This window comes from Tachyglossus aculeatus, chromosome 21, assembly GCF_015852505.1.
Source record: "Tachyglossus aculeatus isolate mTacAcu1 chromosome 21, mTacAcu1.pri, whole genome shotgun sequence".
NCBI lineage: Eukaryota > Metazoa > Chordata > Mammalia > Monotremata > Tachyglossidae > Tachyglossus > Tachyglossus aculeatus.
In genome coordinates, this window is record NC_052086.1 from 9,963,103 (window position 1) to 9,989,092 (window position 25,990).

Here is a 25,990-nt window from a genome sequence, read left to right on the forward strand (position 1 = left end):
GCTTGGCACATAGTAAGCACTGAAGTACCAAAATTATGATAATTATTATTATTATTGACTGACCGACTGACCTAAGGCCTCGCGAAGCCCAGGATTTCCAGCGGGACGCAGGATGGCCTGGCTTCGGGTCTGTGTTTCCTTTCTCCTTCCCCTTAACCCCGTCTCTCCCCCGCCCCCGCTCCCCCATCCACCCAGGGGGAGCACCTTCGGGACACACACACGGAGAGGCCCTTCCGCGCGACGCGCCTGAGCTGGCACCCGACCCGGCCGATCCTGGCCGTGGGCTGGGAGAGCGGAGAGCTGGTGATACTCAACAAGCAGGACAAGGAGGAGCACGTGGCCCCGCCAACCCACACCGCCCACCTCACCGTCCTGGAGTGGAGCCCCAGCGGCAGCTGCCTTGTTTCGGGGGACCAGGTGGGTAGACCCGCTCCGGGGGCGCTGCCCACGCCGGAGGAAGAGGAGCATGGATATTTATTGAGCCCCCCTCGGGAAGAAGCATACTGTTTTAAGCATTTGGGAAACCCTGACACCCAGAAGCAACCCACTTCCTGTCCGTAGGAAGTTTACCCTCTAACGGGCAATAATAATAAATAATCAGGGTATTTGTTAAGCGCTTACTAGGTACCCGGCACTGAACTAAGCGCTGCGGGGGGGATACAAGCAGATCAGGTTGGACACAGTCCCTTGTCCTGCATGGGGCTTACGGTCTTAATCCCCATTTTCAAGACGAGGGAACTGAGGCATGAAGTGGCTTGCCCAAGGCCACCCAGCAGTCCTCTCCCCCTCGTCCCCCTTTCCATCCCCCCCATCTTACCTCCTTCCCTTCCCCACAGCACCTGTATATAGTATATATGTTTGTACATATTTATTACTCTATTTATTTTACTTGTACATATCTATTCTATTTATTTTAGTTTGTTAGTATGTTTGGTTTTGTTCTCTGTCTCCCCCTTTTAGACTGTGAGCCCACTGTTGGGTAGGGACTGTCTCTATATGTTGCCAACTTGTACTTCCCAAGCGCTTAGTACAGTGCTCTGCACACAGTAAGTGCTCAATAAATACGATTGATAGATTGATTGATTGGTGGAGCAGGGATTAGAACCCATGACCTTCTGAGTCCCGGGCCCGTGATCCATCCACTTTGCCGTGCTGATTCCCATAGTCTCATGCGCTCCTCTGAGCAGGGAATGTATCTGCTTATTGTTGTCTTGAGTTCTCCCAAGCGCTTAGAACAGTGGTCTCCACACAGTAAGCGCTCAGTAAATACGATTGAACGAATTCATGAGCACTCAATAAATAAGACTGAATGAATGCATGAATGAGCAAATTTTACAGGAAGTGGCAAGCCAACAGGATATGGATGTAGCTCTAGACTGCGAGCTTCTTGCGGGCAGGGAACGTGTCTAGCTCTTGTCAGGAGCCCCCAATCATACCAACCAGGACTTTCCTGGACCGGGGGAACCTCAGTGACATGAAACAGACCACATCACCAACCACCAAGGTTACTGTGAAAAGTTTTTTTAACTTAGTTTTAATTACGTGCAAGGGAGTGACACATACACACGCGCTCACTCCACCAAGCGTCCAGTACCAGTCCGCTGGTCAAGGGAGCCCGTTCTGTCTTTCCTGTCTATTCCACGGCAGAAGGTTGGGAGAAGTTCCTGCCAACACGGACCGCTGACACCGCACGCCTCCTCCACACGCCGCTTCCCCCAAATAATAACAACGGTATTTGTTAAGCACTTACTATGCGCCGAACATCGTTCTAAGCGCTGGGGTAGATACAACATAGGTTGTCCCACGTGGGGCTCACAGCCTTAATTCCCATTTTACAGATGAGGTGACTGAGGCCCAGAGAAGCGAAGTGGCTTGCCCAAAGTCACACAGCTGATAAGTGGTGGAGCTGGGATTACAACCCAAATGCTGCTAAGTGCTTCTGCTGCCTGAATCCTGCTCTCCTGCCTCGGCTTCTCCCTCCATCCTTGGTTCTGTGGGCTGCGCCTTTTCCTCCACTGCTTCCCTCCTTCCTGAGCATTTGCTTCCTCAGGAGTCCAACCAAGCGCCTTTTATCTGCCCTAGGCATCACATCCATGGCTTTATGTAGCAGTCACTGATTGTCCCAGCCTCGTTACCGGGTGGAGCAGGGAGAGAAGGCCAAGCCTCCCTCCACCCACAGGCTGGCAACTCAAGTAGAACCATCAGTGGCTTTGCCAGTCTTTTCCAGGCACTTCTCTGGGCCTCAGTGACCTCATCTCTAAAATGGGGATTAAATTTGTGAGCCCCACATGGGACAACCTGATGACCTTGTATCTACCCCCGCGCTTAAAACAATGTTTGGCACATAGTGAGCACTTAACAAACACCATCATTATTATTCCTTCTTGTTGGTGGGATCACAAACGGTCACTAGTAAGGCCACTTCTTGAGGGCTCACCACAACTCCCTTTTTTCTTTCTTTTTTTTTAATGGTATTTGTTAAGCACTTATTATGTGGCAGGCCTGGATCAGAACAAGCAAATCGGGTTGGGAACGTCCCTGCCCCACGTGGGGCTCACAGTCTTAATCCCCATCTTACAGATGAGGTAACCGAGGCACAGAGAACTGAAGTGACTTGGCCGAGGTCGCACAGCCGATGCGTGGCGGGCCTAGGATTAGAGCCTGGGTCCTTCTGATTTCCAGGCCAAACTGCTCCTACAAGTCTTAATTTCCGTTTGTACAGATGAGGCAGAGAGAAGTGAAGTGACATGCCCAAGGTCACACAGCTGACAAGGGGCAGAGGCAGGATTAGAATCTAGGTTCTTCTGACTCCCAAGCTTATGCTCTAATAATAATAATAATGATGGTATTTGTTAAGCACTTACTATGTGCTCGGGAGGTAACACGGTGATCAGGTTGTCCCACAGGGGGCTCACAGGTTTAATCCCCATTTTACAAATGAGGTAACTGAGGCACAGAGAAGTGAAGTGACTTGCCCAGAGTCACACAGCTGACAATTGGCGGAGCCGGGATTTGAACCCATGACCTCTGACTCCAAAGCCCTTGCTGTTAACACTGAGCCACGCTGCTCTAACCCCCAGACCACACTGCTTGTGAACAATAATATTCTGCTGTACTCTAGGTGCTTAGTACAGTGCCCTGCACGTAGGAAGCCCTTAATAAATACCATTGGTTGATTGATCGGTATAGCACTGATTTATCTGGTGAGATATCCCCCCACCCCCCCACCCGATCGATCTTAAGCTAAAAGATATGGCTATAACTTTCGTTTTTCTCCAAGACGTCCCAAACAATTTAGGATACTTTTATCAGTGCCTCATAATTTAGTGACAAGAAAACAAAGCTTTAGGTGAGAGGATGGGATTTTTCCTGTTGGTCCAAATCTAGTGGAGAAACCCCAGGCCTAGGAGTCAGAAGATCTGGGTTCTAAACCCTGTTCCACCATTCACCTGATGTGTGACCTTGGGCAAATCACGTCACCTCTCTGTGCCTCAAGTCTCTCCTCTATGCAATGGGGATTCAATACCTGCTCTCCCTATCAACTCACTCTGTGGGCACCGTATGGCTCCCGATTATCTTGCATCTACCCCAGTGCTTGGAACACAGTAAGAGCTAAACAAATACCATCATTATGATTATTATTATTTCAGTATTAAGCCCCTGCCTTGGGCAAAGCACTGTATCAGCCACTTGGGGGTCACACATAAAAAGGTGAAAGAAACTTTTCCTGCTCTCAAAGAGCTCACAGTGAAATGGGAGCAGGAGTTATGATGGTATTTGTTGAGGATCTACTGGTGCTAAGCACTTGGGAAAGTGTATCAGAAACGCAAGGCCCGTAGTCATAACTTGAAGAATACACCATTAGTTAGGAATAAAAGATCAGATGGTTGGTTAGTTGGTATTTCTCAAGCACTTACTGTGTGCTAAAGCACTGAGCTAAACACTGATGCAGTAGTCAATCGATGGTATTTGTTAATAATAATGGCATTTATTAAGCGCTTACTATGTGCAAAGCACTGTTCTAAGCGCTGGGAAGGTTACAGCCTGATCAGGTTGTCCCACGGGGGGCTCACAATCTTAATCCCCATTTTACAGATGAGGTAACTGAGGCACAGAGAAGTTAAGTGACTTGGTGTAGCCGGGATGCAAACCCATGAACTCTGACTCCAAAGCCCTTGCTCTTTCCACTGAGCCACGCTGCTTCCCCAAGGTTGTTGAGCGCTTACTGTGTGCAGAGCACTGGACTAAGCGCTTAGGAGAGTCCACTACAACAGAGAAACAGAGATGGTAGGGATAATCCCTGCCCAGCACAAGTGAGTCAGCAAATAAACCGAAGGGAACAAACGAGAAACAGCTTGGCCTAGTGGCTAGAGCCCGGGCTTGGGAGTCAGAAGGACCTGGGTTTTAATCCCAGCTCCGCCACATGTCTGCTGTGTGACCTTGGGCAAGTCACCTATCTTCTCTGAATTTCAGTTACCTCCCCTGTAAAATGGGGATTAGGATTGTGAGCCCCATGTGGGACAGGGACTGTGTCCAACCTCATCGGTGCTTAGTTCGGTGCCTGCTACCTACTAAGAGCTTTACCGATACCATAAAAAAAACAAAAAACAGAAACAAAAGGTAACTGACAAGATGAGGGAGCAAGTGTTGATGAAAGGGATTGATAGTGTCGCCTGAGGTAGGAATCAATCGATCAATGGTATTTATTGAGCGCTTTCTGTGTGCAGAGCACCGTATTAAGCGCTTAGGAGAGTCCAATCCCACGGGGTTGGTGGACATGTTTCCTGCCCACAGTGAGCTTCCAGTCTAGATGGGGAAAAGTGGGGGAATTCTCCAGAGTGGGGTCTCCTGTCGGTCACCAAACAGAACTTGGGTATCCCCTCACAGCCTCGACCGTTTCTCTGAGAAGCAGCCTGGCCTAGCAGCTAGAGCCCGGGCTTGGGAGTCAGAAGGTCATGGGTTCTAATCCTGGCTGTCTGCTGTGTGACCTTGGGCAAGTCACTTCACTTTGCTGGGCCTCAGTTCCCTCACCCGGAAAATGGGGGTTGAGACTGTGAGCCCCTCATGGGACAGAGACTGGGCTCCACCCGATTTGCTTGTATCCACCCCAGCGTTTAGTACAGTAAACGCTGTAAGTTTAGTACAACCCTAGCACATGGTAAGCGCTTAACAAATACCACAACTATTATTATTCTCTGGGCCTCAGTTCCCTCCCCTGTAAAATGGGGATTGAGAGCGTGAGCCCCACCTGGGACAGGGACCGTGTTCAACCCGATTTGCTTGTAACCACCGTAGCGCTTAGTACCGCTCCTCGCACACAGTAAGCACTTAAATACCATCATTACTATCGTTATAATTGTTATTGTCTCTCCATTGCCCCCAGTTGTCATATCGCCCCCAATATCGTCCGACCTATTTATTGAGCACTTACTGTGTGCCGAGCACTGTACTATGCGTCTGAATCATCACCTCCGTCTGGAGGCCCTGATCCCCCAAGGGTCTCTCCGTCTGATTTTTTTTTTTTCCTTCTTCCTCTTCTCCCCCAGCTTGGTGTCCTGGTTCTTTGGAGGTTGGATCAAAGGGGCCGGATGCAAGGCACCCCTCTGTTGAAGCAGAAACTTGGCAAGCAGCTCACTCACTGCATCTTTCGTCTTCCCCCTCCGGGCGAGTGAGTTCCCGCAAAATGCCCTCCTTGGGCTCACCACCCACCGCCCCCGGGCTTAACGTCACGGGAAGCAGCACGGCCTAGGGGAAATAGCCCAGGCCCGGGAGTTAGAGAGCCATGGGTTCCAATCCTGCTGTGGGCGATTCGCTTCACTTCTCTGGGCCTCAGTTCCCTCATCTGGAAAATGGGGTTGGAGACCGTGAGCCCCACGTGGGACAGGGATTGGGTCCAACCCAATTTGCTTGTATCCGCTCCAACGCTTAGTACAATGCCTGGCACGTAATAAGTGCTTAACAAACACTATTATTATGACAGTGTTATATGTTATTGTTGTATAATATTATTACAGTATGTAATAATAACAACATATTCACCACTCGCCTCCGAACATGGGGCGATTCCCCATTTCCTCCCGGGTGGGAGCGAAGATCATTGTGGGCAGGGAATGTGTCCTTTTATTGTTATATTGTACTCTCCCAAGTGCTTAATTCAGTGCTTTACGCAATATAAGCGCTCCATACATACAGTTGAATGAATGAATGAAGGGATCACCACATAGTACGTGGCGTTAACAAGAATTCTGTAAAATTTTAGGGCATCCGTTGTCCTAAGCCTGGGGGTGGAGACAAGATAATTAGACTAGAATCCGCTTGGGCTCACAGTCCAAGAAGGGGAGGGACAGCAGGTAGCGGCCTGGCCTAGTGGAAAGAGCCCGGGCCTCGGAGTCAGAGGATTTGGGTTCTAATCCCGGCTCCACCACAGATCTGCTGTGTGACCTTGGGCAAGTCACTTCACTTCTCTGGGCCTCACTCATCTGGAAAATGGGCATGAAGACTGGGAGCCCCTCGTGGGGCAGGGACTGTGTCCAACCCAACTGCCTTGTATCACCTCCAGTGCTTGGCACATAGAAAGCACTTAGGAAATACCACAATTATTATTCCCATTTCACTGATGACTAAACGAAGGGCCAGAGAGGTTAAGCGACTCGCCGGAGATCACACAGCAGGCCGGGGCTGAGCTGGGACTCCCGCTTTCCCCACTAGCCCATACTGGCCCACTTCCCCGCTCCACCGACAGTAATTGAAGCCCTGAGACGTCTCCGCCACCGACCTCTCCGGGGTTCCCAAATCACGTACATCTCATTTGGCCACAGGGACCTGGTCCAGCTGGCGAAGGCGGCAGTAAGCGGTGACGAACGAGCCCTGGACATGTTTAACTGGAAGAAAGGTGGCGTGGGCCGTCTCCTCAGACTGGGGCCCCAAGACGGACTCTCGTTCTTCATCGGCTTAGTGGACGGTAAGGGACAAAGTCCTGTTTTCTTTTTTAATGGTATATGGGGCACGCTTACTGTGTGCCAGGCACTGTTCTAAGCGCTCGAGTAGATACAGGTGAATCAGGTTGGACACAGTCCCTGCCCCACGTGAGGCTCGCAGTCTTAATCCCCACTTTGCAGATGAGGTCACTGAGGCACAGAGGAAACAAAATGACATGCCCAGGGTCACACGGCAGACAAGCGGTGGAACCGGGATTAGAACCCAGATCCTCTGACTCCCAGGCCCGGAGTCTTGCCACTCAGGCCGGGCTGCTTCTAGGCAATCAATTAATCAATGTTATGTCTTGAGTGTCTACTAATTGTAGAACCCTGTGCTGAACACTTGGGAGGGTAGAGTTGATAGGCATGGTCCCTGCCCACAGTGAGCTCTCAGTCTTGAACGGCAGCAGTAGTAGTTGAAGATGAGGAGGAGGATTGGTCAGTCAATCAATAATAATACTAATAATTGTATTCGTTAAGCACTTACTTTGTGCCAGGCACTGTACTAAGCGCCGGGGTGGATACAGTCTTATATCGATATGTACTGAGTACTTATGGAGCACAATACATTGCAAAAACCTCTTGTCTCGTCTTATGTACTTGTTTGGTTTTGTTGTCTGTCTCCCTCTTCTAGACTGTGAGCCCGCTGTCGGGTAGGGACCGTCTCCATGTGTTACTGAATTGTACTTTCCAAGCGCTTAGTCCAGTGCTCTGCACACAGTAAGCGCTCAATAAATATGATTGAATGAAAGTCATCTCCGACCCATCTGTCTCAGACACATCTCTCCCAGAATGCCCCACTTCCGTGTGCCATCGTTCCGGGAGTGGATCCGTAGAGTTTTCTTGGGAAAAAACGGAAAAATCCTTCCGCGCGGTTAAAATTGAGTCTCCACTCTCTCCCGTGCCGCTGCTGCCTGGCACAGGGGAGTCTTGACTTGAAGCAGACGGCCTGCCACCCGCTAGCCACTGCCCGAGCTAGGAATGGAATGGGTAGGCCTCTGCTTGACTCTCCCTCCTGCACCCGAGACTGGTAGAGGACTGGAAACTCTCCGGGCACCATCCTGAGAGGGCTCAGACCTCAGGAAAGTGCAAAGAAGGAACAGACACATTCCCTGCACTCAAATGGTCAATCAGCCGATCAATCCAGAGTATTTCCGGAATAGCTACCCTGTTGTGCACTGTAATAATAATAATAATATACTGGTGGCGTTTGTTAAGCGCTTACTATGTGCAAAGCACTGTTCTAAGCTCCGGGGAGGATACAAGGTGATCAGGTTGTCCCATGGGGGGCTCACAGTCTTAACCCCCATTTTACAGATGAGGGAACTGAGGCACAGAGAAGTCAAGTGACCTGCCCAAAGTCACACAACTAGTAAGGCACAAGGGATAGGACAGTGAAACAAGAAGCCAGGCTTCCAGCCCACAAGGAGCTTAATAATAATAATAATAATAATAATAGTATTTGTTAAGCACTTACTCTGCGCCAAGCACTGTTCTAAGCGCTGGGGTAATAATAATAATAATGATGACATTTGTTATTTGCTTACTATGTGCAGAGCACATAGTTATAAACATGGGAGTCAATACAAGATGATCAGGTTGTCCCTCGTGGGGCTCACAGCCTTAATCCCCATTTTCCAGATGAGGTCACTGAGGCCTAGAGAAGTGAAGTGACTTGCCCAGAGTCACACAGCTAAGTGGCGGAGCAGGGATTCGAACCCACAACCTCTGACTCCCAAACCCGGGCTCTTTCCATTGAGCCACGCAGCTTCCCTAACTGGGGAGAGAGGCAGAGCTGAAGGAACATGCCCTTACACTGTTGTACTTTCCAAACGCTTAGTCCAGTGCTCTGCACACAGTAGGTGCTCAATAAATAGGATTGAATGAATGAATGGCAGAAATAACGTGCCTTTGGAAACGAAGCAAATCCCGCAGCTTTTGAGCTCCCTCTGCGGGCCGCTTGGGAGAAGTACACCAACAACCTCCCGTTTCCACACTGCCCTAATAATAATAATAATAATAATAATAATAATAATAATAATAACGATGATGGCATTTATTAAGCGTTTACTATGTGCAAAGCACTGTTCTAAGCGCTGGGGAGGTTACAAGGTGATCAAGTTGTCCCTCGTGGGACTCACTGCCTTAATCCCCATTTTACAGACGAGGTCACTGAGGCTCAGAGAAGTGAAATGACTTGTCCAGAGTAACACAGCTGACAAGCGGCGGAATAGAGATTTGAACCCACGACCTCTGACTCCCAGGCCCGGGCTCTTTCCACTGAGCCACACGGCTTTCCTAACTGGGGAGAGAGGCAGAGCAGAGGGCACTTGCCCTTACACTGTTGTGAGTACTTTCCAAGCGCTTAGTCCAGTGCTCTGCACACAGTAGGTGCTCAATAAATAGGATTGAATGAATGAATGAATAGCAGAAATTCCGTGCCTTTGGAAACGAAGCAGATCCCGCAGCTTTTGAGCTCCCTCTGCGGGCCGCTTGGGAGAATTACACCAGCAACCTCCCGTTTCCACACGGTCCTAATACTAATACCAATACTAATAATAATGATGGCATTTATTAAGCGCTTACTATGCGCCAAGCACTGTTCTAAGCGCTGGGGTAATAATAATAATAATAATAACGCTGGCATTTGTTAAGCGCTTACTATATACAAAGCACTGTTCTAAGCACTGGGCTCAAAACAAGGTGATCAGGTTGTCCCTCGTGGGGCTCACAGTCTTCATCCCCATTTTACAGATGTGGGAACTGAGGCACAGAGAAGTGAAGTGACTTGTCCAGAATCACACAGCTGACAAGCGGCTGGGCAGGGATTAGAACCCAGCTGACTCCAAAGCCCGGGCTCTTAACACTGAGCCATGCGGCTTACCTAACTGGGGAGAGAGGCAGAGCAGAGGGCACTTGCCCTTACACTGTTGTGAGTACTTTCCAAGCGCTTAGTCCAGTGTGCTGCACACAGTAGGCGCTCAATAAATAGGCTTGAATGAATGAATGAATGAATGAATGAATGAATGGCATAAAAACGTGCCTTTGGAAACGAAACAGATCCCGCAGCTTTTGAGCTCCCTCTGCGGGCCGCTTGGGAGAAGTACACCAGCAACCTCCCGTTTCCACACTGTCCTAATACTAATAACAATACTAATAATAATGATGGCATTTATTAAGCACTTACTATGTGCAGAACACTGTTCTAAGCGCTAGGGAGGTTACAAGGTGATCAGATTGTCCCTCGTGGGGCTCACAGCCTTCATCCCCATTTTACAGATGTGGGAATTGAGGCACAGAGAAGTTGTGACTTGTCCAGAGTCACACAGCTGACAAGCGGCGGAGCAGGGATTTGAACCCACGACCTCTGACTCCCAGGCCCGGGTTCTTAACACTGAGCCACGCTGCTTCCCTAACTCGGGAGAGAGGAAGAGCAGAGGGCACTTGCCCTTACACTGTTGTGAGTACTTTCCAAGCGCTTAGTCCAGTGCCCTGCACACAGTAGGCGCTCCACAAATAGGATTGAATGAATGAATGGCGGAAATTCCGTGCCTTTGGAAACGAAGCAGATCCCGCAGCTTTTGAGCTCCCTCTTCGGGCCGCTTGGGAGAAGTACACCAGCAACCTCCCGTTTCCACACGGTCCTAATGCTAATATCAATATTGATAATAATGATGGCATTTATTAATCGTTTACCATGTGCAAAGCACTGTTCTCAGCGCTGGGGAGGTTACAATGTGATCGGGCTGTCCCTCGTGGGGCTCACAGTTTTTATCCCCATTTTACAGATGGAGGAACTGAGGCCCAGAGAAGTTAAATGACTGGCCCAGAGTCACACAGCTGAGAAACGGCAGAGCAGAGATTAGAACCCACGACCTCTGACTCCCCAGCCCGGGCTCTTTCCACTGTGCCACGCGGCTTCCCTAACTGGGGAGAGAGGCAGAGCAGAGGGTACTTGCCCTTACACTGTTGTGAGTACTTTCCAAGCGCTTAGTCCAGAGCTCTGCACACAGTAGGCGCTCAATAAATAGGCTTGAATAAATGAATGAATAGCAGAAATTACGTGCCTTTGGAAACGAAGCAGATCCCGCAGCTTTTGAGCTCCCTCTGCGGGCCGCTTGGGAGAAGTACACCAGCAACCTCCCGTTTCCACACTGTCTTAATACAACTACTAATAATAACAATGATGGCATTTATTAAGCGCTTACTATGTGCAAAGCACTGTTCTTAGCGCTGGGGGGGTTTCAAGGTGATCAGGTTGTCCCTCGTGGGGCTCAAAGCCTTAATCCCCATTTTCCAGATAAGGTCACTGAGTCTCAGAGAAGTGAAGTGACTTGCCCAGCATCACACAGCTGAGAAGCGGGAGAGTCGGGATTTGAACCCACGACCTCAGACTCCCAAGCCCGGGCTCTTTCCACTGAGCCAGGCTGCTTCCCTAACTGGGGAGAGAGGCAGAGCAGAGGGCACTTGCCCTTACACTGTTGTAATTATTATCATTAATTATTATTATCATTGCCGAATTGTGCTTTCCAAGCGCTTAGTCCAGTGCTCTGCACACAGTAGGCGCTCAATAAATAGGGTTGAATGAATGAATGGCATAAATAACGTGCCTTTGGAAACGAAGCAGATCCTGCAGCCTTTGAGCTCCCTCTGCGGGCCGCTTGGGAGAAGTACACCAGCAACCCGTTTCCACACTGTCCTAATACTAATACCAATATTAATAATAATGATGGCATTTATTAAGCACTTACTATGTGCAAATCACTGTTCTAAACGCTGGGGAGGTTACAAGGTGATCAGGTTGTCCTTCGTGGGGCTCACAGTCTTCATCCCCATTTTACGGATGAGGGAACTGAGGCACAGAGAAGTTAAGTGACTTGCCCAAAGTCATGAGAGCTTACTGTGTGCAGAGTACTGGACAAAGCGCTTGGGAAGTCCAAGTCGGCAACAGATAGAGACGGTCCCTACTAATCCATTCAATTGTATTTATAAGCGCTTTGTCCAGTGCTCTGCACACTGTAAGCACTCAACTGAATGAATTGAGTGCTTACTGGGTACAGAGCACTGGACTAAGTGCTTGGAAAGCACAACTCGGCAATGATAACAACAATAAAATTATTAATATTAATTAATATTAATTATAATAATAATGTATTACTGTCACTATAATATTATTATAATAATATTATGGCATTTGTTAAGCACTTACTATGGGCCGGGCACTGTACTAAGTGCCGGGGTGGATACAGGCAAATCAGGTTGGACACAGTCCCTGTCCCACGAAGTGCTCACGGTCTCAATCCCCATTTTACAGATGAAGCAGCATTAGCATGGCCTGATAATAAGAAGAATAATTATAGTATTTGTTAAGCGCTTACTATGTGCCTGGCACTGTACTAGCTCTGAGGTGGACACAAGCAAATCAGGTTGGACACAGTCCCTGTTCCACAAGGGACTCACAATCTCAATCCCCATTTTACAGATGAAGCAGCACTAGCATGGCCTGATAATAAGAATAATAATTATAGTATTTGTTAAGCGCTTACTATGTGCCCGGCACTCTATTAGCCCTAAGGTGGACACAAGAAAATCAGGTTGGACACCGTCCTTGTCCCACGAAGGGCTCACAGTCTCAATCCCCATTTTACAGATGAAGCAGCAATAACATGGCCTGATAATAAGAAGAATAATTATAGTATTTGTTAAGTGCTTACTATGTGCCCAACACTGTACTAGCCCTGAGGTGGACACAAGAAAATCAGGTTGGACACAGTCCTTGTCCCACGAGGGGCTCACAGTCTCAATTCCCATTTTACAGATGAAGCAGCATTAGCATGGCCTGATAATAAGAATAATTATTATAGTATTTGTTAAGCGCTTACTATGTGCCTGGCACTGTACTAGCCCTGAGGTGGATACAAGCAAATCAGGTTGGACACAGTCCCTGTAGGACTCACAGTCTCAATCCCCATTTTACAGATGAGGGAACTGAGGCACTGAGAAGTGAAGTGACTCACCCAAGGTCTTGGGTAGAGCACTAGCTGAGTACTAAGCACTGAGCACAGTACTAAACGCTTGACTGTAAGCTTGACTGGGACCTGAGAAGCAGCGTGGCCCTGAGGGAAGAGCCCGGTCTGAAGGACCTGGGTTCTAATCCCAGCTCTGCCACTTCATTCATTCATTCAATTGTATTTAATGAGCGCTTACTGTGTGCAGAGCACTGGACTGAGCACTTGGGTAGTCCAATTCAGCAACAGATAGAGACGGTCTCTACCCAACGACGGGCTCCTAGTCTAGAAAGGGGAGACAGACAACAAAACACTAACATCAAAATAGATAAATAGAATTATAGATATGTACACATCACTAATAAAATAAATAGAATAATAAATTCTGCTGCGTGACCTTGGGCAAGTCAATTCCCTTCTCTGAGCCTCAGTTCTTAGAGAAGCAGCATGGCTCAGTGGAAGGAGCATGGGCTTTGGAGTCAGAGGTCATGGTTTCGAATCCCGACCCCGCCACATGTCTGCTCTGTGACCTTGGGCAAGTCACTTAACCTCTCTGAGCCTCAATTAGCTCACCTGTAAAATGGGGATTAAGATTGTGAGCCCCATGTGGGACAACTTGATCACCTTATATCCCCGCTAGCGCTTAGAACAGTGCTCTGCACATAGTAAGCGCTTAACAAATGCCATCATAATTATTATTATTATCTCTAAAATGGGGATTAAGTGTGTGAGCCCCATGTTGGACAGGGACCGTGTCCAACCCGATTTGCCCGTATCCACCCCAGCACTTAGTACGGTGCCTGGCGTGTCGAAAGCCCTTATTCATTCATTCATTCAATTGTATTTATTGAGTGCTTACTGTAGAGCACTGTACTAAGCGCTTGGGAAGTACAAGTTGGCAACATATAGAGACGGTCCCTACCCAACAACGGGCTCACAGTCCAGAAGGGAGAGACAGACAACAAAACAAATCATGTGGACAGGTGTCAAGTCATCAGAATAAATAGAAATAAAGCTAGATGCACATCATTAACAAAATAAATAGAATAGTAACTATGTACAAGTAAAATAAATAGAGTAATAAATCTGTACAAACGTATATACAGGTGCTGTGGGGAGGGGAAGGAGGTAGGGCGGGGGGATACCTGAGTTATGATGAATGGACCGACCAGCCAGACGAGGCCTGAGAGCGTCGCTGTTTGTGTCCCGCAGGGACGGTGCATTACGTGGACGAGAAAGGCAAGACGAGCCGGGCCCTGTCGGCGGGCAGCACCCTCCAGATGCTGCTGTACATCGAGAAGAGGGAGATGTTGGTGGTCGTCACCGAGAACCTGCTCCTGTCGCTCTACACCGTGTCCCTGGAGGGCGAAGCCGTGGAGACCTTGAAGGTGGGGGTGGGGAGAGGGGCGGGGGTCCGGTCAGGAGCGGCCACACTGTAGCCCACCCGTCCGAGCTACCCCAATCCCTCAAAAACGCCAAGAGGGGGCTGGGTTGGCCCCTATTCGAACCAAGGGCTAACACCATCCATCAGTGCTATTTATTAATCATAATAACAATAATAATAATGATGGTATTTGTTAAGCACTTACTATGTGCCAAGCACAGTTCTATACGCCGGGGTAGAAACAAGGTCATCAGTTTGTCCCACGTGGGGCTCACAGTCTTAATCCCCATTTTACAGGCAAGGTAACTGAGGCCCAGAGAAGTAAAGTCACTTGCCCAAAGTCCCACAGCAGACAAGTGGCGGAGCCGGAATTAGAACCCACGACCTTCTGGGGAGGTCAGAGGAGCAGCGTGGTTTAGCAGAAAGAGCCCGGGTTTGAGAGTCAGAGGTCGTGGGTTCTAATCCGGGCTCCGCCACTTGTCAGCTGGGTGACTTTGGGCAAGTCACTTCACTTCTCTGGGCCTCAGCTGCCTTGTCTGGAAAATGGAGATTCATTCATTTATTCATTCAATCATATTAATTGAGCGCTTACTGTGTGCAGAGCACTGGACTAAGCACTTGGAAAGTACAAGTTGGTAACATATAGAGACAATCACTACTCAACAACGGGCTCACAGTCTAGAAGGGGGAGACAGACAACAAAACAAAACATGTGGACAGGTGTCAAAACCATCAGAATAAATAGAATTATAGCTATATTGACTGTGAGCCCCACGTGGGACAACCTGATAATCTTGTATCTACCCCAGCGCTTACAATAGTGCTTGGCACAGAGTAAGCGCTTAACAAATACCATCATTATTATTATTATGATTATTATTCTGACTCTTAGGCCCGGGATCTATCCACTAGGCCATGCTACTTGTATTTACCCCAACACTTAGAATGGTTTAACAAGTACCAGGAAAAGAACCCAAACGCCTCCCGCTTCCACCTTTTGTAAAGAATTTTTGTCTGTCTGTCCTCCCCACCTCAGAGTGTACGCTCTTTGAGGGTGAGGGACGGGGGAGAGTTTCACATCCCCACTGAACCCTTCCAACCGATGGATGGTTTGTTCATCCCGTTTTTCCAGGTGAAGTTGAGCGGGAAAACCGGGCACTCGGCTGACATCACCCTGATCGAAGGCAGCCTCCTGGTCACCGCCATAGGCGAAACCGTCCTCAGGTAAGTCTGACCGTCCCTGTGAGGATAATAATAATGATGGTAGAGGGTGAGACAAACATTAATATAAATATATTACAGGTTTATAAATAAACTACAGATATAATAAATACATCACAGATATAATAAATTACAGAAATGATACATTCTAGATATGATAAAGAAATTACAGATGTATATAAATTAGAGATATAATAAATAAAGGACAGATATGTTGAATTATAGATGTAATAACTAAATTAAAGATACAATAAATTGCAGACATAATAAATTACAGATATGGTAAATCAATTACAGATGTTAAAGGCCATTATAATAAATTACAGGTATAATACATTTCAGAAATGATAAATTGCAGCTATAATGCATACATTAAAGATATAAATAAATTACAGATATGATAAATCAATTACAGATGTAATAAATTAGAGATATAGTAAATTACAGATATAATACATTTCAGAAATTTTAAATTGCAGATACAATACAGAAATTAAAGCTATAAATAAATTACAGATATAAATAAATTACAGATGTAATAAATTAAAGATATAATAATAAATTACAGATATAATAAATTTCAGAAGTGATAAATCGCAGCTATAATACAGAGGTTAAAGCTATACATAAATTACAGATATAAATAATAATAATAGCAGTATTTGTTAAGCGCTTACCATGTGCCAAGCACTGTTCTATCAATTACAGATGCAATAAATTAAAGATATTATGATAATAATAAATTACAGATATAATAAATTTCAGACAGGATAAATTGCAGCTATGATACATACATTAAAGATTACAATTACAGATATAATACATTGCAGATATGAGAAATAAATTGCAGGTGTAATAAAGACATAATAACTACATTACAGAGATAATAAATTTCAGAAAAGATAAATTACAGCTATAATAACCACAGTAAAGATATACATAAATCACAGATGTAATAAATAAATGAAAGATACAATAAATAGACAACTGTTATAATAAATGAATTATAGATATAATAAATAAGTTAAGGATGCAGTAAATAAATGACAGATAGAATGAATAAATTACAACTCGGGTCCCCGAGGCCTGTTCCTTAAGAGTCGTCCGTTTGCACTGTCCTCAGGTTCTGGGATTTGGAGCGCGGTGAGAATTACGTGCTCTCTCCGGACGAGAAGCTTGGCTTTGAGGCGGGTGAGGGCATCAACTGCGTCTCCTACTGCAGGGCCAAAGGTGAGTCTCGCCCGCGGAAACCCATAGGCACATCCGCTCCGGGGAGGGTACCGAGATTGGATCGGAATGGAAAGTCGGGGGGTCTTCCGGGGATCCCGGGCCAGCCACCCAATAAAGTCTGGGAAATAAGGACGGTAACCAGCCGTGTCGTGCCCGTCCCTGGGGTAACGTGAATGCGCCCCAGGCCCCTTTCCTCACCAATGGAATGCTTGAGTTACATCTGTGGACCCAACAGGCCCGGGGACACTACCTGTAATTTATTTATTATATCTGTAGCTTATGTATCTGTAATTTATATGAATAATAAATAAAGCAGCTCCCCTGTCAGGGTCGTCACTGGAAAGTTTCCAGTCCTCTACCAGTCTCCGCTAAGGGAAAGAGAGTCAAGCAGAGACCTATTCATTCATTCATTCAGAACCCAGGTCCTTCTGACTCCCAAGCCCATGCTCTATCCGCCATGCCGTGCTGGCAGAGGACTAAGTTTTCATAGTTGGATAGAATTTAATTCAATTTTGGTATGAACTAAGCACTTACCGTGTGCCAAGCACTGTACTGAGCGCTGGGGTAGATACGTGATCATCAGATTGGACGCAGTCCCTGCCCCGCAAGTTCCTCCCAGTCTAAGTAGGCAAAGGAGGCATTGCATCCCCATTTTGTTCATTCATTTATTCTACTGTATTTATTGAGCGCTTACTCTGTGCAGAGCACTGTACTAAGCACTTGGGAGAGGACAGTATAACAATAAACAGACACAGTTTACAGATGAGGAAACTGAAGCCCCGTGCATTTGAGTGGCTTGCTCCCCGTTCCACAACAGGGAAGTGGCAGAGCTGGGATTAGAACCCAGATCCTTTGACTCTCAGGCCCAAGCTCTTTCCACTAGACTATGCTGCTTCCTACGTTTACCATCGGCAGTAGTCTCTATCAAGGGTGCAGAACACTGAACTAAGCGCTCAGGAGATCTTGATGGGGTAGGTCTTGTCCTCAAGGAGATTATAATCAAAGGGGGACTCAATCAATAGCATTTAGGGAATGCCTCCTGCAGAGCACCGTATTAAGCATTTGGAGGTAGGGCCCATGATCCTTCCCTTCAGTACTCTCCCATGAACTTATTACAGTGCTCCGCAGACAGCAAGTGCTCAGTAAATATGACCGATCGATTGAATGAACTCACCATCCAACGAGGAAGACAGGCACATAATAGTTTACGGATTAGGGGACGAAGCCCTCACATATGAGGATCGAGTAACAGCGTAGCCTGTTGGCTAGAGCCCAGGGCTGGGAGTCAGAATGACCTGGGTTCGAATTCCGACTCCGCCACGTGTCTGCTGGGTGACCCGGGGCAAGCCACTTCACGTCTCGGCTCCTCGGTTGCCCACCTGTAAAATGGGGATGGAGACTGCGGCCCCCACGTGGGACAGGGACGGCGTCCCACCTCATTAGCTGGTATCCACCCCAGTGCTTAGTTGGGTGCCTGGCACACGGTAAGCGCTTAACAAACACCACGAGAAAAGAAGCCACAGAAATTACGACCCGGAACGGTTTCTCGCACAGGTCTTCTGGCAGCTGGTACAAACAGAGGGAGAGTGGCTATGTGGAAAAAAGTGGCATTGGTCAATCAGAGCACCCAAGCCTTGGAAGGCAAAGACCGGTGGGCTCTTCAAACCCCTACCGAGCTCGAGGGGAATATAACTCAGATAAAGGTAAGATCCTGAAAGAAGAGCAAGTTGGCGTGTTCACTTGTTCTCCTTTCCTCTTCTCCCCCTCCCCTCTGCGTCGCCCTGACTTGCTCCCTCCATTCATCTCCCGCCCTCCCCCAGCCCACCGCCCTTACGTGCGTATCTGCAATTTATTTATTTACTTCAATGGCTGTCTCCCCCTCTAGACTGTCAGCTCATTGTGGGCAGGGATTGTGTCTGTTATTTTTATCTTGTCCTCTCCCAAGGGCTTAGTTCAGTGCTCAGCACACAGTAAGCGCTCGATAAATATGATCGCCTGACTGACTGACTGTGGACCTGGGATTCAGGAGACCTGCATTCTAGGCCCTGATTTGCTACTGTCCACCAGGTCTCGACAGCGTGAGATGAGACAATTATATTTGATATTATATTTGATATCTGATCCTGGGGGCGATGTAAGGTCATCAATCTCTGTTCAGCTCAGGGCTCACAATCTAACAGGGAAGGAGAGCAGGTTTCATCCCCATTTTACAGCTGAGGAAATGGAGGCACACATTCCATTATTATTATTATTATATTTAATGTAATAATTATGGTACCTAAGTGTATATTGTGTGTCAGGCAATAGACAGAAGGTAATCAGGTTGGATACAGTCCCTTTCCCACATGAGGCCCACAGTCTTAAACCCCTTATTACAGATGAGCCCACTGTTGGGTAGGGACTGTCTCTATATTGTTGCCAACTTGTACTTCCCAAGCGCTTCGTACAGTGCTCTGCACACAGTAACCGCTCAATAAATACGATTGATGATGAGGGAACTGAGGCCCAGAGAAATGAAGGGACTTAACCGAGGTCACACAGCAGCAGACAAGTGACGGAGCCCGGGTCCTTCCGACTCCCAACCCCGTGCTCTATCCACTAAGCCACGCCGCTAGCGCTCGGAACACAGTAAGCACTCAATAGTGCTTAGCACAGTGTTCCACATTCAGGAAGCGCTCGATAAATACAGTCGAAAGAATGAACGAACGAATAACTAATCGGTATTGGTTGATGCCTGCAGTGGGGCTCCCGGAAGAACCTGCTGGCCGCGAACAACCTGAGCTCCGTGGTGATCCTCAGCGAACAGGCCATGGCGTCCCACTTCCACCAACAAGTAGCAGTAGTCCAGGTGTCCCCCAGCCTCCTCAACGTGACCTTCCTCTTCTCCGGGGTCACCTACAGCCTCCGCACAGACATGCACATCAGTGGCACTTTTGCCACCAAGGTAGCCGTCTCCTCACCCGTGTCGGGCCGGGGCGGGAAACCAAGAGGCCGGTCTTCATCCACCAGTGGTACCCGTCAAGCGCTCGCCGTGGGCTGAGCGCGTGGGAGAGGACAGCTCGTTGTGGGAGGGGAATGTGTCTACCGACTTTATAGTGGTCTTCTGTTCTCCTTAGGATGCCGTGGCAGTCTGGAACGGCAAGCAGGTCTCCATCTTTGAGCCCTCTGGTGCCATCTTGAGAAACGCAGGTAGGAGCATCTTTCCAGACACCAGCCATGGAGCCCATTCATTCATTTTCAATCAATCGTATTTATTGAGCGCTTACTGTGTGCAGAGCACTGTACTAAGTGCTTGGGAAGTACAAGTTGGGAACATATAGAGATGGTCCCTACCTAACAGTGGGCTCATAGTCTAGAAGGGGGAGACAGACAACAAAACAAAACATATTAACAAAATAAAACAGATAGAATAAATATGTACAAATAAAATAGAGTAATAAATTTGTAAACATATATACATATATACAGGTGCTGTGGGGAGGGGAAGGAGGTAAGGTGGGGGAGGATGGGGAGGGGGAGGAAAGGGAGAGGAAGGAGGGGGCTCAGTCTGGGAAGGCCTCCTGGAGGAGGTGAGCTCTCAGTAGGGCTTTGAAGGGAGGAAGAGAGCTAGCTTGGCGGATGTGCAGAGGGAGGGCATTCCGGGCCAGGGGGAGGACGTGGGCCGGGGGTCGACGGCAGGACAGGCGAGAACGAGGCACGGTGAGGAGATTAGCAGCAGAGGAGTGGAGGGTGCGGGCTGGGCTGTAGAAGGAGAGAAGGGAGGTGAAGTAGGAGGGGGTGAGGTGATGGAGAGCCCTGCCTTCTGCCCACTTTTTTTTTTTAAGGTATTGGTTAAGCATTTACTTTGTGTCAGCCCTGTTTGAAGCGCTGGGGTAAGTACAAGTTCATCGGGCCAGTTGCAGTCCCTGTCCCACATGGGGCTCACAGTCTAAGGAGAGAGAACAGGAATTGAATCCCCATTTTTCAGAGGACGTGAAGTGACTTGCCGTAGGTCACACACAGCAGACAAGTGGCAGGGCTGGGATTAAAACCCAGGTCCTCTGGCTTCCGGGCCCACGCTCTCTCCACTAGGCCAGGCCGCTCCCTAAGGCACGCTCTCCTTGAAGGCGTACTTCGCGACTGTTCTGAGGAAGAGAAGCAGCATGGTCTTGTGGCTCCTAGGCCCGGGTGTGGGAGCGAGAAGCACCTGAATTCTAATCCCCACTCCTCCACTTGTCTGCCGTATGGCCTTGGGCAAGTCACTACACTTCTCTGGCCTCAATTCCCTCATCTGTAAACTGGGGATTAAGACTGAGAGACCCATGTGGGACAGGGACTGATTAGATTATATCTTCCCTAGTGCTAGAACAGTGGTGGGCACAGAGTAAGCGCTTAACAAATACCATTTTTAAAAAAGGAGGAAATGTGGTAAGAGGTTTGCTAAGCGCGAAACAAGTACCATTATCATTATTATTATTATTACTACTAATAATAATAATTCAATTGTATTTATTGAGTGCTTACTGTGTGCAAAGCACCATACCTCCATCTGGTAGGCCCCGCTGCCAGAGATCCTAACCACACCATCAAACTGGCTGCTGCGGTCAGAGGTACCCACAGGCAGTTACCCACGCCTGTATCTTTTTTTTTTTATGACATTTGTTAAACGCTTACTATGTGCTAGGCACTGTTCTAAGTCCTGGGGTAGAGGCAAGGTAATGAGGTTGGACACAGCCCCTGTCCCACATAAAGGACACAATCTTAATCCCCATTTTACAGGAGAGGTAACCGAGGCCCAGAGAAGTGAAGCGACTCATCCAAGGTCCAAGGATTAGAACCTAGGTCCATCTGACTCCCAGTCCCGTGCCTTTTCCACTAGGCCATTCTGCTTCTCACTAGGCCGTGATGCTTGCCATTTACTGTTGTAGCGCACTCTCTCAAGCGCTTCATACAGTGCTCTGCACACAGTAAGCGCTCCGTAAATACGAATGAATGAAGGAAGGAATGAATGCGTCTTCCTAGGTACCTTCCCCTGTGAGTCTCCAGTGCTGGCAATGCACGAAGAAAACGTTTACACCGTGGAGCCGAACCGGATTCAAGTCCGCACCTGGCAGGTAAAACCCCTTCGAGTGGGCGAGACGCCTGGAAGCCAAAGGGGCGGCCCTGTCACTCCCCATCTCCGTCCTCCACGTCGTCCTCGTTCACTCATTCATTCATTCAATCGTATTTATTAAGCGCTTACTGTGTGCAAAGCACTGTACTAAGCGCTTGGGAAGTACAAGTTGGCAACATATAGAGACGGTCCCTACCCAACAGTGGGCTCACAGTCTAGAAGGGGGAGACAGACAACAAAACAAAACATATAAACCAAATAAAATAAATAGAATAAACATGAACAAGTAAAATAAATAGAGTAATAAATATGTACAAACATATATACATATATACAGGTGCTGTGGGGTGGGGAAGGAGGTAAGGTGGGGGGAATAAGGAGGGGCCTTTCATAATTATATTTATGCCTGTTTACTTGTCTGTCAAGCCCTCCACCCCAAGACTGTGAGCCCTTTGTGGGCAGCGAATGTCTCTCTTTATTGCTGTATTGTACTTCCCAAGCACTTAGTACAGTGCTCCATACACAGTAAGAGCTCAATAAATGCAGTTGAATGAATGAATAGCAGTATCACAAAGAAGCAGAGAAGCAGCGTGGCTCAGTGGAAAAAGAGCATGGGCTTTGGAGTCAGAAGGCATGGGTTCAAATGTCGACTCTGCCAATTGTCAGCTGTGTGACTTTGGGCAAGTCACCTAACTTCTATGGGACTCAGTTCCCTCATCTGTAAAATGGGGACGAAGACTGTGAGCCCCCCGTGCGACAACCTGATCTCCTTGTAGGCTCCCCAGCGCTTAGAACAGTGCTCTGCACGTAGTAAACGCTTAATAAATGCCATCATTATTATTATTATTATCACGGAGGGGACTCAACGAAGCCCGTTGTTGGGTAGGGACCATCTCTGTTTGTTGCCAATTTGTACTTTCCAAGCGCTTAGCACAGTGCTCTGCAAACAGTAAGCGCTCAATAAATACGATTGAATGAATGAATGAATGAACCCCCTCCCCCCCGCCCCCCGCAGAGAGGGCTGAGAAGCCGCAGGCGTGTCGTGCTCACCAATGTCCACCAGACGGCGCCAAAACACAGCAATATCACGGAGGGGCCTTATTCAATCATCATCGTCATCATCAATCGTATTTATTGAGCGCTTACTGTGTGCAGAGCACTGTACTAAGCGCTTGGGAAGTACAAGTTGGCAACATATAGAGACAGTCCCTACCCAACAGTGGGCTCACAGTCTAAAATGGGGAGACAGAGAACAAAACCAAACATACTAACAAAATAAAATAAATAGAATAGATATGTACAAGTAAAATAAATAGATAATAAATAAAAAATAAGATTAAAAATAGATAAAAAATTAAATAAATAAATAAATAAATCATTCAATCGTATTAATTTATTGAATGCTAACTGTGTGCAGGGCACTGCACTAAGCGCTTGGAAAGTACAGTTCAGCAATAGAGAGAATCCCTGCCCACACCGGACTTACAGTCTAGAAGGGAATAATCGTGGTATTTCTTAAGCAATTACTATGTACCAAGCACCGTACTAAGCGCTGGGGTAAGTACAAGCACATCCGGTAGGACACCGTCCCTGTGAAACATGGGGCTTACAGCCTCAATCCCCAGTGTACAGATGAGGGAAATAAGGCGCAGAGAAGTGAAGTGACTTGCCCGAGGTCACACAGCTGACAAACGTGCCGGGGGGAGCGGGATTAGAACTCACAACTTCTGACTCCCAGGTCCGGGCTCAACCCACTGCACAGGCTTCTCAGCACACGGGACGGCAACACCGCAGAGGTGTCGTGCTCACCAATGTCCGCCAGACGGCGACTAAAAGACACCAATATCACGGAGGGGCCAGCGAAACCGCAGGGGTGTCGTGCTCAGTAATGTCCGCCAGACGGCGCCAAAAAGGGAAAAATATCACGGAGGGGCCCCGAAGCCGCATGGGTGCCGTGCTCACCAATGTCCGCCAGACGGCGCCAAAAAGGCAGCAATATCACGGAAGGGGCCAGCGAAGCCGCAGGGGTGTCGTGCTCAGCAATGTCCGCCAGACGGCGCCAAAAAGGGAGAAATAGCACGGAGGGGCCAGCGAAGCCGCAGGGGTGTCGTGCTCAGCAATATCCACCGGAGGGCGCCCGCAGACGGCGGCCTACTGTACGGTCCCGGGCCCCACACTGTACTAAGCGCTGGGACCGATACAAACAAATCGGGGTGGGCACAGTCCCTCGTCCCACGTGGGGCTCACAGTCTCCACTCCTATTTTACAGATGAGGGAACTGAAGGCCCAGAGAAGTCAAGTGACTTGTCCTAGGTCACACCACAGACAAATGGAGGAGTGGGGATCAGAACCCATGACCTTACGACTCCTCGTTATGGGCAGGGAACGTATCTGCTTATTCTGTACATTTCCAAGCTCTTAGTACAGTGCTCTGGGGTAGGTACAAGATTTTCAGGTCAGACACAGTCCCTGTCTGACATGGAGTTCGCAAGTCTAAACAGGAGTATCGAAACCCCATTTTACAGATAACAATAGTATTTGTTAAGCACTTACTATGTGCCAAGCACTGTTCTAAGCGCTGAGGGGGGATACAAGGCAATCAGGTTGTCCCACGTGGGTCTCACATTTAATCCCCATTTTACAGTTGAGGCAACTGAGGCCCAGAGAAGTTAAGTGATTTACCCAAAGTCACACAGCTGACAAATGGTGGAGAGGGATTAGAACCGATGACTCTGGCTCATTCATTCATTCAATAACATTTATTGAGTGCTTACTGCATGCAGAGCATTGTACTAAGCTCTTGGGAAGTGTTTCTCTAATGAGATGAGCAACAGATGAGGAAACTGAAGCACAGAGAAGTGAAGTGACTTGCCCAAGGTCACAGAGTAAGCAGGTGGTGGAGCCAGGATTATTATTATTATTTTTATAGAATAATAATGGTATTTGTTAAGCCCCACTATGTGTCTTTCACCTTTCTAAGCACTGAGAAGCAGCGTGGCTCAGTGGAAAAAGAGCATGGGCCTGGGAGTCAGAGGTTCTAATACCTGCTCTGCCACGTGTCAGCTGTGTGACTTTGGGCAAGTCACCTAACTTCTCTGGGACTCAGTTCCCTCATTTGTAAAATGGGGATGAAGACTGTGAGCCCCCGGTGCGACAACCTGATCTCCTTGTAGACTCCCCAGCGCTTAGAACAGTGCTGTGCACATAGTAAACGCTTAATAAATGCCATCATTATTATTATTATTATCACGGAGGGGCCTCAGCGAAGCCCGTTGTTGGGTAGGGACCATCTCTATATGTTGCCAACTTGTACTTCCCAAGCGCTTAGCACAGTGCTCTGCACACAGTAAGCGTTCGATACGATTGAATGAATGAATGAATGAAGCCCCCACATTCGCCCCCGGCAGAGAAGGCTGAGAAGCCACAGGCGTGTCGTGCTCACCAATGTCCACCAGACGGCGCCCAAAAGACGCCGGAGGGGCCCACCAGTTCGCAAGGGTGTCATGCTCACATATGTCCAGCAGGGGGAGCCCAGAAACAGCAATATCACGGAGGGCCCTTATTCAATCCTGTATATATGTATATATGTTTGTACATATATATATATGTTTGTGTATATGTTTGTACATATTTACTACTCTATACATTTATTTATTTATTTTACTTGTACATATCTATTCTACTGATTTTATTTTGTTAGTATGTTTGCTTTTGTTCTCTGTCTCCCCCTTTTAGACTGTGAGCCCACTGTTGGGTAGGGACTGTCTCTACAAGTTGCCAACTTGTACTTCCCAAGCGCTTAGTACAGTGTTCTGCACAAAGTAAGCACTCAATAAATACGATTGATTGATTGATTGATTGATTCAATCATTCAACCGTATTAATTTATTGAATGCTAACTGTGTGCAGAGCACTGTACTAAGCGCTTGGAAAGTACAGTTCAGCAATAGAGACAATCCATGCCCACACCGGATTTACAGTCTAGAAGGGAATAATCGTGGTATTTCTTAAGCAATTACAATGTACCAAGCACCGTACTAAGCATTGGGGTAGGTACAAGCAAATCCGGTAGGACACC

At 47.8% G+C, this 25,990-nt stretch overlaps 1 protein-coding gene across 2 annotated transcripts in view; it reads left to right on the plus strand.

Moving 5' to 3' along the window:
• The window catches only part of IFT140 (intraflagellar transport 140), a 106,980-nt gene that overhangs the window by 10,911 nt on the left and 70,079 nt on the right, over nt 1–25,990 (plus strand). For both annotated transcript variants that reach the window (XM_038762487.1, XM_038762488.1), the window contains exons 3-12: nt 196–417; nt 5,547–5,668; nt 6,819–6,961; nt 14,198–14,373; nt 15,502–15,593; nt 16,714–16,820; nt 18,375–18,523; nt 19,561–19,764; nt 19,937–20,009; nt 21,822–21,913. In XM_038762487.1, the coding sequence (XP_038618415.1) occupies nt 196–417; nt 5,547–5,668; nt 6,819–6,961; nt 14,198–14,373; nt 15,502–15,593; nt 16,714–16,820; nt 18,375–18,523; nt 19,561–19,764; nt 19,937–20,009; nt 21,822–21,913 (1,380 nt within the window). The remainder of the gene's footprint in view (nt 1–195; nt 418–5,546; nt 5,669–6,818; nt 6,962–14,197; nt 14,374–15,501; nt 15,594–16,713; nt 16,821–18,374; nt 18,524–19,560; nt 19,765–19,936; nt 20,010–21,821; nt 21,914–25,990) is intronic.